The sequence below is a fragment of the Lepisma saccharinum genome, chromosome 10 (assembly GCF_977018435.1).
Source record: "Lepisma saccharinum chromosome 10, izLepSacc3.1, whole genome shotgun sequence".
Classification (NCBI taxonomy): domain Eukaryota; kingdom Metazoa; phylum Arthropoda; class Insecta; order Zygentoma; family Lepismatidae; genus Lepisma; species Lepisma saccharinum.
Genome location: NC_139238.1, coordinates 36880189 through 36894914, shown reverse-complemented (window position 1 = coordinate 36894914; position 14726 = coordinate 36880189). Strand labels below are relative to the sequence as shown.

Below are 14726 nucleotides of genomic sequence, written 5' to 3'. Positions count from 1 at the left end.
AATGGCATGTTGCTCTAATGGGACCATGAATATTGAATATATAATGTGAGAAAATGTAAAACCGGACAACTTAAAATTGGCATTTCACTGTATATATATATATACACACATTTCAATTTTACAGCTCCAAACTGTTTTTTTTTTTGCTATTTAAAACACCAGAAATTCTTGTTTGTTTATGATTGTTGTCAACAATAGAGAATGAGGCTTATGTTATTAAAATGGTAAATTTTTACAATTTTAAGTCTACATTTAACTCCGTATTTGGAGAAAATAACTAAATGTGTATTTACATATTTAGCACATTTTTACTACATATAAATCTGTTCCTTGATCATGACTTAACAAAAATGTTGTAGGAAAGCAACACAAGAAATGTTTCACCCAACTGTATGACTTTCTTGAATTCTGATTTTGTGTACATTTTCTGTTCTCTATTAGTGACAATAAAGAAAAGATGTTCAAGGAAGATAAATATATTTGGATAGATTTGCTATTTATACAGGAAGTCTAAGTGTTAATGAAATGTTTTTCTATGTTGATCATAGTAAAATTTCAAACAAACTTGAGATAATTTATCAGGTAAAATTCCTTCTTCTAATGTGTTGAAATCACTTCCAGATACGAAAGTGGAAGAAGAAAAATGGAAATCCATTGCAGAAGAAAAGAGTGAGTGCCTTTAATAAATATTCTGCATCAGTAGCAGATGCATTGTCAGGATATGGAGATGCATGTAGGAGTGAGACAGGAAGATCTGAGAGAACAGATGCAATAATTAACATGTGGAGACAGAGTAATGACAAGGAAAGAAAATCGTAAGTACAATGCATCCATTTCCTTGCAAGGACGAGAGATCGTGAGAAGTGTGGTGGGCGGCGCTAGCGGAGATTCTGACATTTTCGACCAGTAACGTCCTGCTTCTTTTTATGGACATATCTTTAGCATGCAGATATTTATATTAATATTGCAAAACGAGCACTAACCTGTGTTATAAAAGTTGTTGGAAGTGATGTCCACCTACATTCACACATTCCTGACATCGTTTGATGAAATTTAGAGGTTTGTTTGGAGAGCGTTCTAATGCTGCCCCAATTTTGTCAATTTTTTCTTCAGTTAGAATCCGTTGTTGTTGCTTAGGGGTTCTAAAATTTAACGATACAGTTTCTCGTAATGTAAGGACAAGACGTCTAACCATCTCTCTACCTGGAGGTGAAACGCCAGGGAATTTCTGTGCAAATTGCCTACAAACGTCTCGACACGAGTCTGTTTTCACGTAAGTGTCATACATAAAAATTCTTTGGTCTAACATGAACTTTGCGGTTGGCATTTCAATCGCCTCACTTACACACAAAGCACACACACTGCAATTACACAATGAAGTAGCACGGCAAGTAACCAAACACCACACTCTTTCACACAGTATGAAATTATCACGCTCTTGGTTCAAAGTCTTTTCCTCGCTCCATTCGCTGCTATGTCCAGGGCACCTGTAGTCATGAAGGAAAGAGCAACTCAAGCTCGGAGCTTTCAGATTGCAAACAATGCTCACGAAAACAATTGACTTTTAACGGTTTAGTCTGCAGTGTAATCTTGATACAGTGTTGCACATTCGAAACCTCCAAATGATTCCGAGGGAAGCAAAACGCTTTCGAGGGTAAACTTAAGCAGGATGTTACTGGTCGTAAATGTTGGCATCTCTGCTAGGTGCTGCCCGCCACGTTTCTCCCGACCTCTTCGCCTTGCAAGGAAATGTATATTTACATAACTGAAGTTAAAGTTAGAAGCTTTTTATAAGGATTTAATGTTTTTGAAATACTTGATGGCAGTATATGGCAATATTTAAAAAATATATTATTATCATTATTATTATTATCATTAGCAACACAAGTATGAAATTTGTTATGCCTACCCAACTTCTTTGGGTCCATTAATTTCCTGACTTCAAAATACTTTTGTTGCAAGTGTCAGTCAAAGTTGACTAAATATACATTGCGAGAAATTTAAGCTATATACTCATACGTTGCACTGTTATGTTTCTACAGCTGTGCAAAGTCACATTGAAAATAGTTTAATACTTTTGGTGGAAACTATTAAGAAATAATAATTGCACTTATGAAAAAACATTGTATCAAATTTTCTGGAGAAATTCAGTTGTTACATGACTCAGACTCAGATCATTTGAGATTTCCTGAGAATCACCACAAAAGATTCACCTTCAGCAAAGCGTAGCCACTACCCCAATCTTTTGAAAAAATTTTTTTTTTTTTTTTTAATGATGTTTCAATATATGTGCCTATTAGGGGCCTGGCAGGCTCTAATTCCAAAATTTCCCACAAATTAAGATTTTGCATTTTTTTTAAAAATTGGGATGGGACCCACATGACGAAGGTATGTCTTTTTATGGTGATTTCCTGCAAATCTCAAGTGATTGGTGTCCATAGCACTGATGAAACAACAGATTTTCAGGAATAATGCTTCTCAGGCCAAAACTGTTCACTTTTTTAATTACCAAGTAGTTTTGGTCCATTAAAACTAAAGTTTTAATTACCAAGTAGTTTTGGTCCATTAAAACTAAAGTTTTAATTACCAAGTAATTTACAATTCATGATGGGTTAAAACAAGGAGATGCATTATCTCCATTGCTCTTTAATTTTGCCTTAGAATATGCTGTTAGGAAGGTAAAAGAAACTAAAGAAGGACTAAAATTAAATGGTGTGACTCACTTGTTAGCATATGCAGATGATGTAGACTTACTAGGGGATGATGTGATTACAATTAAGAATAATGCTAAAATATTTTTCAAAACTGCTAAAGAGATAGGTTTGGAAGTTAACAAAGAGAAAACTAAATATATGCTTACAGACCGAAACCAAGTGTTAGGTAATAATCAAAATCTAATTATTGATAACAACTCGTTTGAACCAGTTTCCAAATTCAAATACTTAGGAGTAATATTAACAAATGAAAATTATATTAAAGAGGAAATAAAAAGTAGGCTTAATTCAGGAAATGCATGTTACTTCTCTCTTCATAAACTTTTGTCTTCTGATTTAATATCTAAGAAACTAAAAGTTAAAATGTACAAAACAGTAATTTGGCCTGTAGTATTATATGGATGTGAAACTTGGTCCCTTACATTGAAAGAGGATCATAAATTGAGAGTATTTGAAAATAAGATCCTTAGGAAAATCTTTGGACCTAAAAGGGATGAGGAAACAGGTGAGTGGAGAAGGTTACATAATTTAGAACTACATAATTTGTATTCATGTCCAGATATTATTAGAATAATTAAATCATGAAGACTTAGGTGGGCAGGCCATGTGGCACGAATGGGAGAGGAAAGAGGAGTTTACAGGATTCTTGTTGGGAAACCTGATGGTAAGAGACCTGTAGGAAGGCCAAGACGAAGATGGAGGGACAACGTTGAGATGGACCTAAGGGAAATCGGTAGAGATGGAAAAGAGTATATAGAACTTGCTCAAGATAGGGAAAGATTGAAGGCCTGTGTTGCTGCAGCCATGAACCTTCGGGTTTAAGAAGGCTAGGGAGTTAGTTAGTTAGTAGTTTTGGCACATGGCTTTGCAGGTGGTTCTTTTGTGGTAATTCCTTAAATATTCAAGCAATCATCGTTCATGGGACCTATGGGACAACTGGCAATTGATCTTCAGGAACAGTGCTTCTCAGCACATACTTTTTCACTAAAAAAAGCTACCTATAAAGAATATTAGCAATAAGTGGATTGTTTTGATATTTTAGTATCTCCGTATGTGTATCAATAAACAAAAAAACAGAACTGACAACTCTTGATTAGTTTTGGAGAAATAACTTGTTAAATGATGCTGCATGTTACTGGGACAGCTGACAAGTTATAAATGCACTTGTTGTGTGGCATCGGTCTGAAAGCTCCCTAGATGAAATACTGCAGCTTGAGTCATGAATTAAGCAGGAGAGAATAAAAATGGCAATATTAGACACTAACTTCAAAATAAGCATTTAATATCACTGTAAAAATGCATTATGTATGAGGCTCAAAACAACATGAAACAAATTACAGCCTGTGTGTTGTGTCACTTTGATGGAATAATTAAGGAGCAGGCAAATAAGCAAAAATCTGCCTCCTAGAAATAACATTATTCTTATATTTTTAAGCATACAAGAATTTGCAAACCAATTCATATTGTTACTTGATACAGGATATTGATGTTCATACTTTATAAACATCTCATGAGAGAACTTGCATACATCGAATGCATAATGTTAAATTGAAAAGGATGGAATAGAATTAGAATTTACATCAGGATTGTTTCACCTTTGTTGTGTGAAGTGGCTCTGTTCTTATAGGTGCCCTAAGTTTGTGAAGTTTATGTAGCATCATGACAACATTCAAATTGTAGCAGATTCCAGTATAGAAAAACTAGTGTTGTGAGTTATGTACTTGCTTGTTTTCTGTTTGGAAGACTTTTATTCTCAGAGATTAATATTATTGTTGTATTGTTTTTGAGCTGTGATTTTCTTCACGTTTTAACACACATAAAAAGGCATACAACAAAAACTGAGTGTGTGTTAGGAATGGACTGATACAGTGGAACCCCGATTTTACATTTCTGATTTTACATTTCTTGCATTGTACATTCCATCTTCATGTTCCCAATAGAGCAAAATGCTATTACATTTTCCCATATTTTAAGTATACTTTAGTTCCCAGAAAAACATAAAATCGATGTTCCACTGAATTTGCAACTTACCAATCTGGTATTAAAAGTCATACATTGCATGATAACTGTCAATGGTTCGTTTATATTCACATTTTGAAATATACTTCTTAAAAGCAGGGTACATGAATTATATCTTCATGTTAATTAAAAACTACAAAATGGCAGGATTTGTCACTAATTACAAAAATTCCACAGGCTATTTATAAAAGTTTCAGACCTGCAATATTGGCAATTTAACCATAAGCTGATACACCAATATGTTTATGATGGCTGGTACTGATAGACTACTGATTAATCTACTATCTACTCCATCTCTATTTAATCTCTGTGATTTCTAGCATACCCAAGCTTTTTCTTATAGATGAAAAAATATACTAAAAATAGATTAAACACTTGAAAACACTTAATAAAAATGGATGGGAATGCATGTTATGGAGTTACAGCCATGAGAAAATGCTGTTGACAGAAATAAATTGTGAACATGGATAAATAGAATGACACAGTACAGTGACAATTGGTGTGATATAAGAAACAACACTAAAGATATTGTTTGAATAAACTTAAAATTTACATTACTTTATGTGGGTGGGTGAGGGAGATGCTACATCTTTAATGTGTACTTTGACTATATCACAAGGGGAATGGCACAGGTACATCTTACTTTGCTGTGAAGAGTAGTGTTTGATTTTTCGTGTTAATGTTAAATGTATGTAATCTGAAAATTTGGATACTATATTCAAGATTCATCTCAATTGTAGGTTTAGGAAGATGTCTACAAAATGTCCAGATCCTGTTATAGCAACATTTCGACCTGCATGTGACTTTGGGGTACTAAGTGAACGACTTGAAGCAATCATGGATAATTATTTAAAGGGTGAAAATAGTGCAACAGTTTGCTCAGATGATGGTGATCAGCAAGTGACTCAAATAACCAAAACACAGTTTGAAGATCTGATGTCTTTGAAGTCAATAGAGTCTTTGAGTCCAGCAGGTGAACCTGTAGGATTATTGGCTGCTCAGGTGAGTTGAAATTAGACTCCGTTTGAAATATAAGTCATGTACATGGGATACATAATCAATGTTGATACAGTGTAATCCTAACTTTATGGTCCATTTTCCCACATTATGCTGTGTTTACTTGAGTACCACATACACTTTTTTAAACCAATAATATGGCTGAAAATGAGGATATGCAATAAGCAATACAGGTTTAGGGCTACTAACCAAACAAACACCAATTACTTCAGAAATTCCTTGTCCATATGAGTTGCAAAACATTCTTATGTTCTTATTTCATTAATATCTCCATGACTTCTAGTGACCACCTAGATATTTTGCGAAAATTGTACTCGTCAGTGTGGAAAGAGCATAGAAGTGTTAGTTTGAATAGAATCATGTTGCACTCACAACTATCCTTCTGCAGAGTGGTTAGCACAGGGTGCAACGACATCAGGAGTCCTGGGTTCGAATCCTGGTCTAGGTATGAGTGTTGTTTGTGAGTTTTCCTTTTTCAATTTCATCATATCATCGCTCATCTTCATTGTCGCAATTAGCCCAAAGTGGCAGAAAAGTAACCTTAAAATTACCTAATTCAATCAATCAACCACTATGCTCAGTGATTATCCACACACCCCCAACATACCCCTATTTTTTTTTTTTTAATAAAGGGTAAGTTTGGCTTAAAAATTACACAATGGAGAATTCTGGATAAACCCTTGCCTATGCATTCACCTAGGGATGTGCCGAAGCTGATTACAGATGTATGAAAATTGGCAGAAATTGACATATCGGCATCGATATCGGCATTGGCAAAAATCCGATAATTAAACCGGTACAGATAATACTAGAGTTTTACCTTCTAATAAGTTGTATATTTTAATTTTGTAAGATTTATTAAAAATTAGCTTATGATTCATCATCATTGTAGAGTTTTTGTAATAAAATAATTGCAAACTCTCATTCAGAGGATCAACCTACCTCAAAATCAGAAATGAAACAGTACATTGCTGAATCAACTATTCCACGTGACCAGAATTCGCTGTTGTACTGGAAATTAAAAAAAATGAGTATCCAAATCTGAAACAAGTGGAGAGAAAATACTTGGGCATACCTGCTGCATCAGTATTCAGTGAATGAGTGTTCAGTGTTGGTGCACAGATTTGCAATAAGAGAAGAAGTAGGTTACTTCCAGAAGTGCTTCCAAAATTCATGTTTCTGAAGTTGAATCTGCCAGCATTAAATTTATAACATCAAGAACAGGAATTCATTTTGTATTTCAAAGAACTGCTTGAGTACTAATATTAAATCTCTTGAGAATATATATGTACAGTCAACTCTCGACACAACGACCTTTCACAGTTCCTGGGAAAAGGGTCGTTATTTCGAAGGGGTCATTATTGAAATTTGCACCAATTTTCAGCTTAAACGGAGCTCAAACGGACACAAAGATTCATAGGAGACGGTAACCATTTATCCTGGTAGTTATAGAACCTGTTAGGCACAGGCCGCATGCACAGTAAAATAGAACATGAAAACGTTTTCACAAAAAGGATTTAAAATAACGTTATTTTCTTTTAATTGTGCACAGTCGTTGCTTTTCCACAAAATTCTTACAATTCTAGTTCATGGGAAACCCGTTTGAACTGAGACCTATGGAAAGGAAAAGAATCTCTTGCTTATTGCAAGCGAACCTCGAATAATCTTGACACCTGTCACACTGGCGCCAGCAAAAGTCGGGAGATAATTAGGCAGAATGAATGTTGGATTTAATACGGGTCTACTAGAGCATTGTCTATTACAAGATTAACTGGTAAGATAAGATCTCTCAGGAGAGACAACACAACCTTTGTAGGCACCAGACCAAAATATAAAGTGGTGCTGTAAATTTTGTTCTGGTTCGGCTGTGTGAAAATACATCGTAAAAAAGTCACTTTTCTTTGCTTCAACCAACTTCTAATTCACCCCCTCCCCCATTCCAGGGAGCAGTCCAAACTCTTCCTCGACTTGCATTGTAATCCAGCCTAAAAAAGGAAACATGCAACTTGCGATCTGTTTGCACCCAATGTGTATTGGTCCTCCCCTCCCCATCGCCTTGCAATCAAGGGGTTCCGGGTTCGATACATAGTGGAGGCACATAGTGGTTCGGATTCCACTTTAAACTGTAGGTCCAGTCCCAATTAGCCTTACTGTGCATAAAGTGGACTTAAAAAAACAACTCAACCCCAATGCGTATTCTAGGACACATTGAACAGCATCACACTCGATAATCATTTGGGTTTGGAATTGGATTTCACTAAAGTGAAACTGTATATTTGGTCCCGATTAGCTCAAAAGCATAAAAGGAACTCAAAACAAGCTTTATGAAACCTGCACATTTTCAGATATCGTTATTTCTCTCGCATTAATCGACGATTTAATCAGTCTCAGCTTATACATTGAGCACTTTTTTTAAATCAGTCTCAGCTTACACATTGAGCACCCCCCTCCCCACATGAATGGTTCTGAAGAAAAATAAATTTACAGTTTTGTTTGTCAGAAGATGCAGAACATGAAGTTGTTTTAACTCTTGTTTTCTTTCTGGAGATCGAATTTCATTATCTTCAAATCAAAACAGCTTTGCGGGATTCAAAACAAAGACTTTTCCTTTCACTGGATGAGTCATAGCCATGGACGTCCCCAGGATTTTTTCCAGGTAGGGGCGAGCAAGGTAATTTTTTTCCAGGGGGGGCAAAGGGCACATATTTTCCTCCAAAATAGTGATGCACCCTCAAAAAACACTGTTTCAGTCTGAAATTATCATGTTTCTTCAACGAATTTATAATAATTAACATAAATTACTGTGATTGAAATGAAATTATGTCTGAATTATATAATTTTTAGGTACAGATTCATTTTCCAGGGGGGGGGGCCATGGCCCCCCCCTTGCCCCCCCTTCCGGACGCCCATGGTCATTGCTGTTATCGGCAAGCGACAGCATTGCAGATTCTAGACAAAACACTGGCGCCAGCTACAGCGTAAAACAAGGCAAGGGCTGGAAGTTCGAGCAACAGGTGGTTGAAGAGAAAATCCTTCGTATTTCAAAGATGACACAACTGTCGAAGAGGGAACTTTTATCAGCCGTGTGAAGAAAAAAGAAATTACCCTTTCTTTACGTTTTACCACAGATAAAGATATATAAGCAGATCTTCATCGAAGGCAGGAAACCCGCTGTACCGACCTCCCACTGAGAAATGGCCCCTCGCAAGAAGTTGGGAAATAATACGTTGAGAGGCGCTGAGAGCACCACTCGCACTTTTTGCTTCCACTTCTTCTGCCTAGCAGAACAAGAGATGATGGTGCTGAATTTCACCGATGTCGAGGTCAAAACCTGACGTCACCAGACTCCCACCTTCCCAGAGGGATGGGGTTTCCCAGAAAACAGCACCCTGCGATTCTGCGAAGCCTCAGTACATTTATGTCTTCCTTGTTTGTAAAAATGTGGTCTATAAGACTTTCACTTGTGTTGGTCACGCATGTCGGCAGAAGAACGAGCTGCTTGTACCCCGCTGATTGCATCGCATCGAAAAATGCATTATCCACTCCAATAGGTCTCATGATGTCATGATTTGTATCTCCGACAAGAACCAAAGCGTGGCAAGCCAGAAAAGACTGTAAAATAGTTTCTTATTTTTCATTAAAAATAACTGGCATCTTGGGATGTCTATACGCACATCCGAGAATTAAGGGTTTGTCGTTTTGTTTGAGTTTCAAAGACACCCACAATGCTCCAATGTGCACATCCGATACAGAATAAATAACTTCCGATATTATGTTGCTCTTTACGTAAACAATAATGCCGCCCCCTTGCTTGGGAGAGTCTCGATGGAGCCTATACATTTTGAACCCTTCAATTTCAACGTGCCGATCTGGAATGGAATCATCTAGCAAAGTCTCAGTGATTGCAATGCAAGTGAAATGAGTTATGTTTGAAGCTGCATGCAGCTGCAATTAGATCTACTTTGTTCTTCAGTTGGTTAATTTTGATGTGGCCCACCATGATATTTTCTGTGTTATCTGCAGTGACGTGCGGTGTCGTCGACACTTGGGATAGCAATGAGTGGCGTGCCCAACAGGGGTTGGTGTGGGTCATATCACCCCCCCCCCCTCTTCCTTTAGGGCCCAGTATTCCTAAAAAAAGAACGTCTAAGATGGGAAAAATTCCAAATTAGGAATGACTACTAAAAAAATGTACACGTAACTCCCACCCCCCTTTGAAAATAAAAAAGATTTGATTTGACTACTGAGCCAGAGATGCCTGGTTCGAATCTCAGCTTGGCCATGTCCCTTCATCCCCTTCATGTCCCTTTGTGTCCCTTCATCAATTTTATCGTATCGTCTTCGCAATTAGCCAAAAATTGCAGAAAGCAAAGTAAAGTAAACAAAAACAAACAATCTATGATTTGATTTAATTTTTGTTACGTAGCGTCGCTTTTTTGACACATTTGGTTAATCGCTAAGATGATACGACAAAATTAATGAAGGAACAAACACAACGAACAACCATGTCCAGGTTGGGGTTCGAACCCGGAACTCCTGGTGTTGTAGCATGCTGAGGTAACCACTCCCACACGGTTGGTTGATTTGATGGCTGATTTGGTGTTTTAAGTCTACATATAAATTATTTATATCACCATTTTTTTTTATTTGCAATTTTCACATTCCCCATTCTTGCTTGTGCAATTTTCACATTCGCCGTTCTTACTTGTGCAGTTTTTACTTTGCCATTTTTTACCTAATACCGCACTGCCTGCTGGATTTTGGCGACGAGCGACGGGATCCAGCAGGCTGTGGTCAGGTGACAGCTCATTGTAGAGAATCTGTACTTACCAGCAGATCTCGGCAGAAAGGTTCGCTTTCCCCAAGGCCGTTTTTTCAGCTCCCATGTTTACAAGTGCAACAGAGTTCCTCTGACGTCAGGAAAATTACACTTCTACCGAATGTCGGCTATTTCAAGCTCAGGCACGTAGCCATAGGGAGTGGTGTTGGTGTGGGGCCTGAAACCCTCGAAATCCTACAAATATCTAATTTAGATAGTGTATAGTGGTAATTTATTTTATTCTTTAGCAAGAGTGTATAGTGATAATTTATTTTATTCTTTAGAAAGATTAAACATCTTGTATAAAATAGTTGTAATATACTGAGAATTTAATCTTCAGATCTTCTATCCCCACCTCCCAATTTTTCGCCTCCACATGGCGGCTGCTGACAAAGGATGAACCCCCAAAATAATATTCTCGCTACGGGCATGGTGCAAATGCAATGCTGCTGTTTTTAAAAGGAAAAATACATATTGAGCGCTATGAAATCTGCTTTATATTTTCAAAACCAATGCAGAAGCTTGACTTAACATCTTGAGATTTCAAAGTATCGACTAAGCTCCATGCAAAAGTCTCATATTCTTGTTTCTCTTTCTCGCAACAATTCAGCGCTTGCCTATAAACGTGACAATTGAGCTCTTACATTTAGTTTCATTTAGTTTCAAGGGGAAAAAATGAAAATTGTTGCCTTTTGGTTTGGTCGGGATTGCTGCTACAACCATTTTCTTCATCTTCTTCTTCTAAGAGAACCAAACCCGACTAGCCTAACCTAACCACCACAGATTATTTACTACCCCAAAAAGCTACCAGCCAATGGGAATGTTTGAAAACATTGTAGCAGCAATCACTTGCTACCTTTTGGTTTTGCTCAATTTAAGGAGTGCGGTCTCCGAAGTATTTTCATCCAGGGTTGTCATTTTTAGGGTCATTAGGAGTATTATTAAAGTTATTAACACTATATAAACTGACAATTCACAAAAGCAATATCAACAAGAAAATAAGATACAATAACGTGTTGTACTGTAGCGATGTAATGTCAATTGGTTATATTTAATTACAAGAAGAATACAAATTAATCAGATTTCAATTCTCATCCTATGGTACAGCATAATTGTCTTTTGTAGTATTTTGTTGGCCTGTGGTACTGCAGTGAGCTTTTACATTGAATAGGCAATGACTGTAAACGCTACCGTGGAGAAATATTGTGCATCCCCTACCCGGGTGAATGACCGACCATGACGTTTGGTAATTTTTGCGATGAAAATATCAGGCTTCACCACTTTCAATTACCAATGTTCCAAACCATGAGCCACCAGTGCGAGGAAGTATTCTTGTATACACAGGGAGTGCGTCCTGTCAACGGTATGTCAATGATAAGAAGAGGAAGTTGCTCCCATCTGGTCTCCTGCCGAAGGAGGGTCTGGTGAGCTTTCCAGGAACTTCAATTTCAGCATGCCCTGGGGTGTGTACTGGGCTGGGTGTGGGACGATGCGATGAGTTGTTCACTAAGACATGACCTTTGTGAACAAGAGGAACAACAGGTCCAGGGTTCCATTGCACCTTATGGGGAAATCTAAAGATTTATGAAGCCCAATCACTTTAATGAAAGCAGTGACATACCCAAGAGGGGGTTGATTGGGATTATAACCCCGCCCCCCTTTTGCCCAGTATTCCTAAAAAAAAAAGAATGTCAAAGGTAGGAAAATATGACAAAATGAGGTCTACCAAGAAAAAGTATACATAACCCCTCCCTTTCGAAAAACCTGGGCATTCCACTGAATGTAGGTACAAAAGAATTTATTTACCACAGAGTGCGAGCAACAGTTGGCATAGCCTAGATGTAAATTATTGGGGACAACTATGGGAGATAAATTGGTCTTATTTCTGTATGTGTGTTTGTGTGTGTGTGTTTGTGTTAGTTTTATTTATTTAATTATTTTATTTGTTTATTTATTTATTTATTAAACACTAAAGGCAAATGCCCAGTTACAGTGCTTTGAAGTTAAATTCTGAGTTAAGCTCACATACATGTTGATAAATCAAAAGTAATTAAGAATTGGAAATAGAAAACGAAAACAATGAGAGAAGAAACTATAAGAAGGAAGAGAGTAATCGTTACATAACAACAATATATAATACAAGGGTGGTATATCAAATTATACAACATATTTGGTTACAATGCTATTATACAGGATTCACATAATATGTTTGCTTTTAGGTCTAAATAGATCAATGTCAGGGGTATTATTAGAGACTATATTGTACAACACGCACATCCTCCTCATGGGATCCGTTTTGGCCATCCTGTTTCTACCGCGTGAAATTTGGAAGAGGTCATTTCTGGGTCTTAATTTTGAGTATGGAACATAAAAGTTTATTTTCGCGAAAAGTGTGAGGAGTCTATTTTTCCATTGACAAGTTTGGAAAGGAAGGTTAACTGGTGCATCTGCCTTATTTTTTCAAGGGACTGGACACTCAGTATGTTGCATAAGATGTCATCCGAAGTGAATTTTGGATAAATGCCATCTAATTTATATACTAAAGACCTTAAGAATTTATTTTGGAGTTTCTCTATTTTCTCGATTTCCTTTTTATATAAGGGTCCCAATCGACTGAGGCATATTCAAGTTTAAAGTAGCAAAAAGGTTTCTTTTTCTTAAACTGGCTACCCATTCTCATCACAAATCCTAGGTTCCTGTGTGTTTCACTGAGGATGCGCGCAGTGTGTCTGGAAATGTAAAGCTTTGTCAAATGTGACTCCAAGGTCAGTTACAGTATTCTCTCTTAGGATTTCTACGTCAGAAATGTTATACGAGTATTGGATGGGATGTTTGTTACGTCTGAATGAAACTACTTTAAATTTCTTGAGATTGAGATTAACCTTGTTGTTCTTGCACCAATCAGGTACTGTATTTGAAGGTAAAAAAAAAATCCCCCCAAAAATCTCGATGGCGCAGTCTGCACCATAATACCCCCCTGTGGGCACCCCTGCCCAAGGTACCCATGTCATTTGATGCTGGGTGGACACCATTGCTGCTTCCAATGTTAGAAAATTCCCGCATTTGGACCTGCTGGCGATTGAACCCGGGACCTTTAGCATTGTAGTCAGACCATGTTACTGACTGAGCCTTCTCTAGCGAGAAGGTAAGGGCAGGAATTTTGAATTTTAGTTATATATTTTTATTGTGTATTAGTTCATATTAATCTATTCTGATTCTCCCTGGGTATTTTATTTGCATAGTGGGAATTAACTGAGACCCAGTATGGCCAATGTACCCCCACATACGGTCTGTGTCAGATTAATTTTTGAATTTGATTTTAAAATTTTGGGTGCATCAGCACTTAGGCTAATTTGCACCTGTCACATTATATGGGGTCCAGTCCCTTACCATTACAAATAACAACTCTAACGTTGCATAAGTAAAATCTTAAAATTTTCTGACTTCCGTTAAAAGCTGACGCTGTAAATGGGCACTCAGCACACGTAACGACAAAAAACAGGACAACACACAGAATTATACTGGCCATAGAGCCAGTCGCCAGAGCCTCGTTTGTCTGCAAAATGCAGTCCAGGGTGTACTATGTGGAAGTGAAGTTGACAGTTGGGTGCACTACGTGAAAGATCACCCCTTACACCCCCGTGTGAGGTTAAGGGCAAGTATGTGTGAAATATATACATATCTGCAAGTGTGACAAAATACGCAAGAGGGCAGCACCACTACTTCTCTTCTGAGAGAGGACTACACAGTATACAAAGAAAAAGATGGCGGAGTTGACGTAACATAAAATTTAGCATTCCGTAAGGTTGTGCAAGGTATGCGCATGATTCTTCAAGTGTGTGAGTGACTATTTGGATATGTAGAAACGAACTAAAGATCTAAGAGAAAAGGATAAGAAATAGTGTGTGAATGGAATAGCAGATAGAGACCCATTGTGAAGCTGGTATAAAAGGCAAGATGAGGATTGGACTGAAGTGGGCAGGTGAGAGGAGTAAAAGTGAATTAGGGCCCCAATGAGAAGGCTTAATTAGTGTAGTGTATAACAAAGAGAGAAAGAGCCCTCTGACAATAAAATGATTAAACAAACTGCAAATGTTATAGAACTTAAGGTACAGTAATTAATAATATGTAGAGGCACAGATTTTTGGTAAATAAAA

General features: G+C 37.2%; 1 protein-coding gene across 1 annotated transcript in view; it reads left to right on the top strand.

The window, feature by feature from the left end:
- Positions 1-14726, top strand: part of LOC145993867 (DNA-directed RNA polymerase I subunit RPA1-like) — a 381417-nt gene that overhangs the window by 157559 nt on the left and 209132 nt on the right. The window contains exons 21-22 of the mRNA XM_083129730.1: positions 622-815; positions 5474-5735. Coding sequence (XP_082985856.1) covers positions 622-815; positions 5474-5735 — 456 coding nt within the window. The remainder of the gene's footprint in view (positions 1-621; positions 816-5473; positions 5736-14726) is intronic.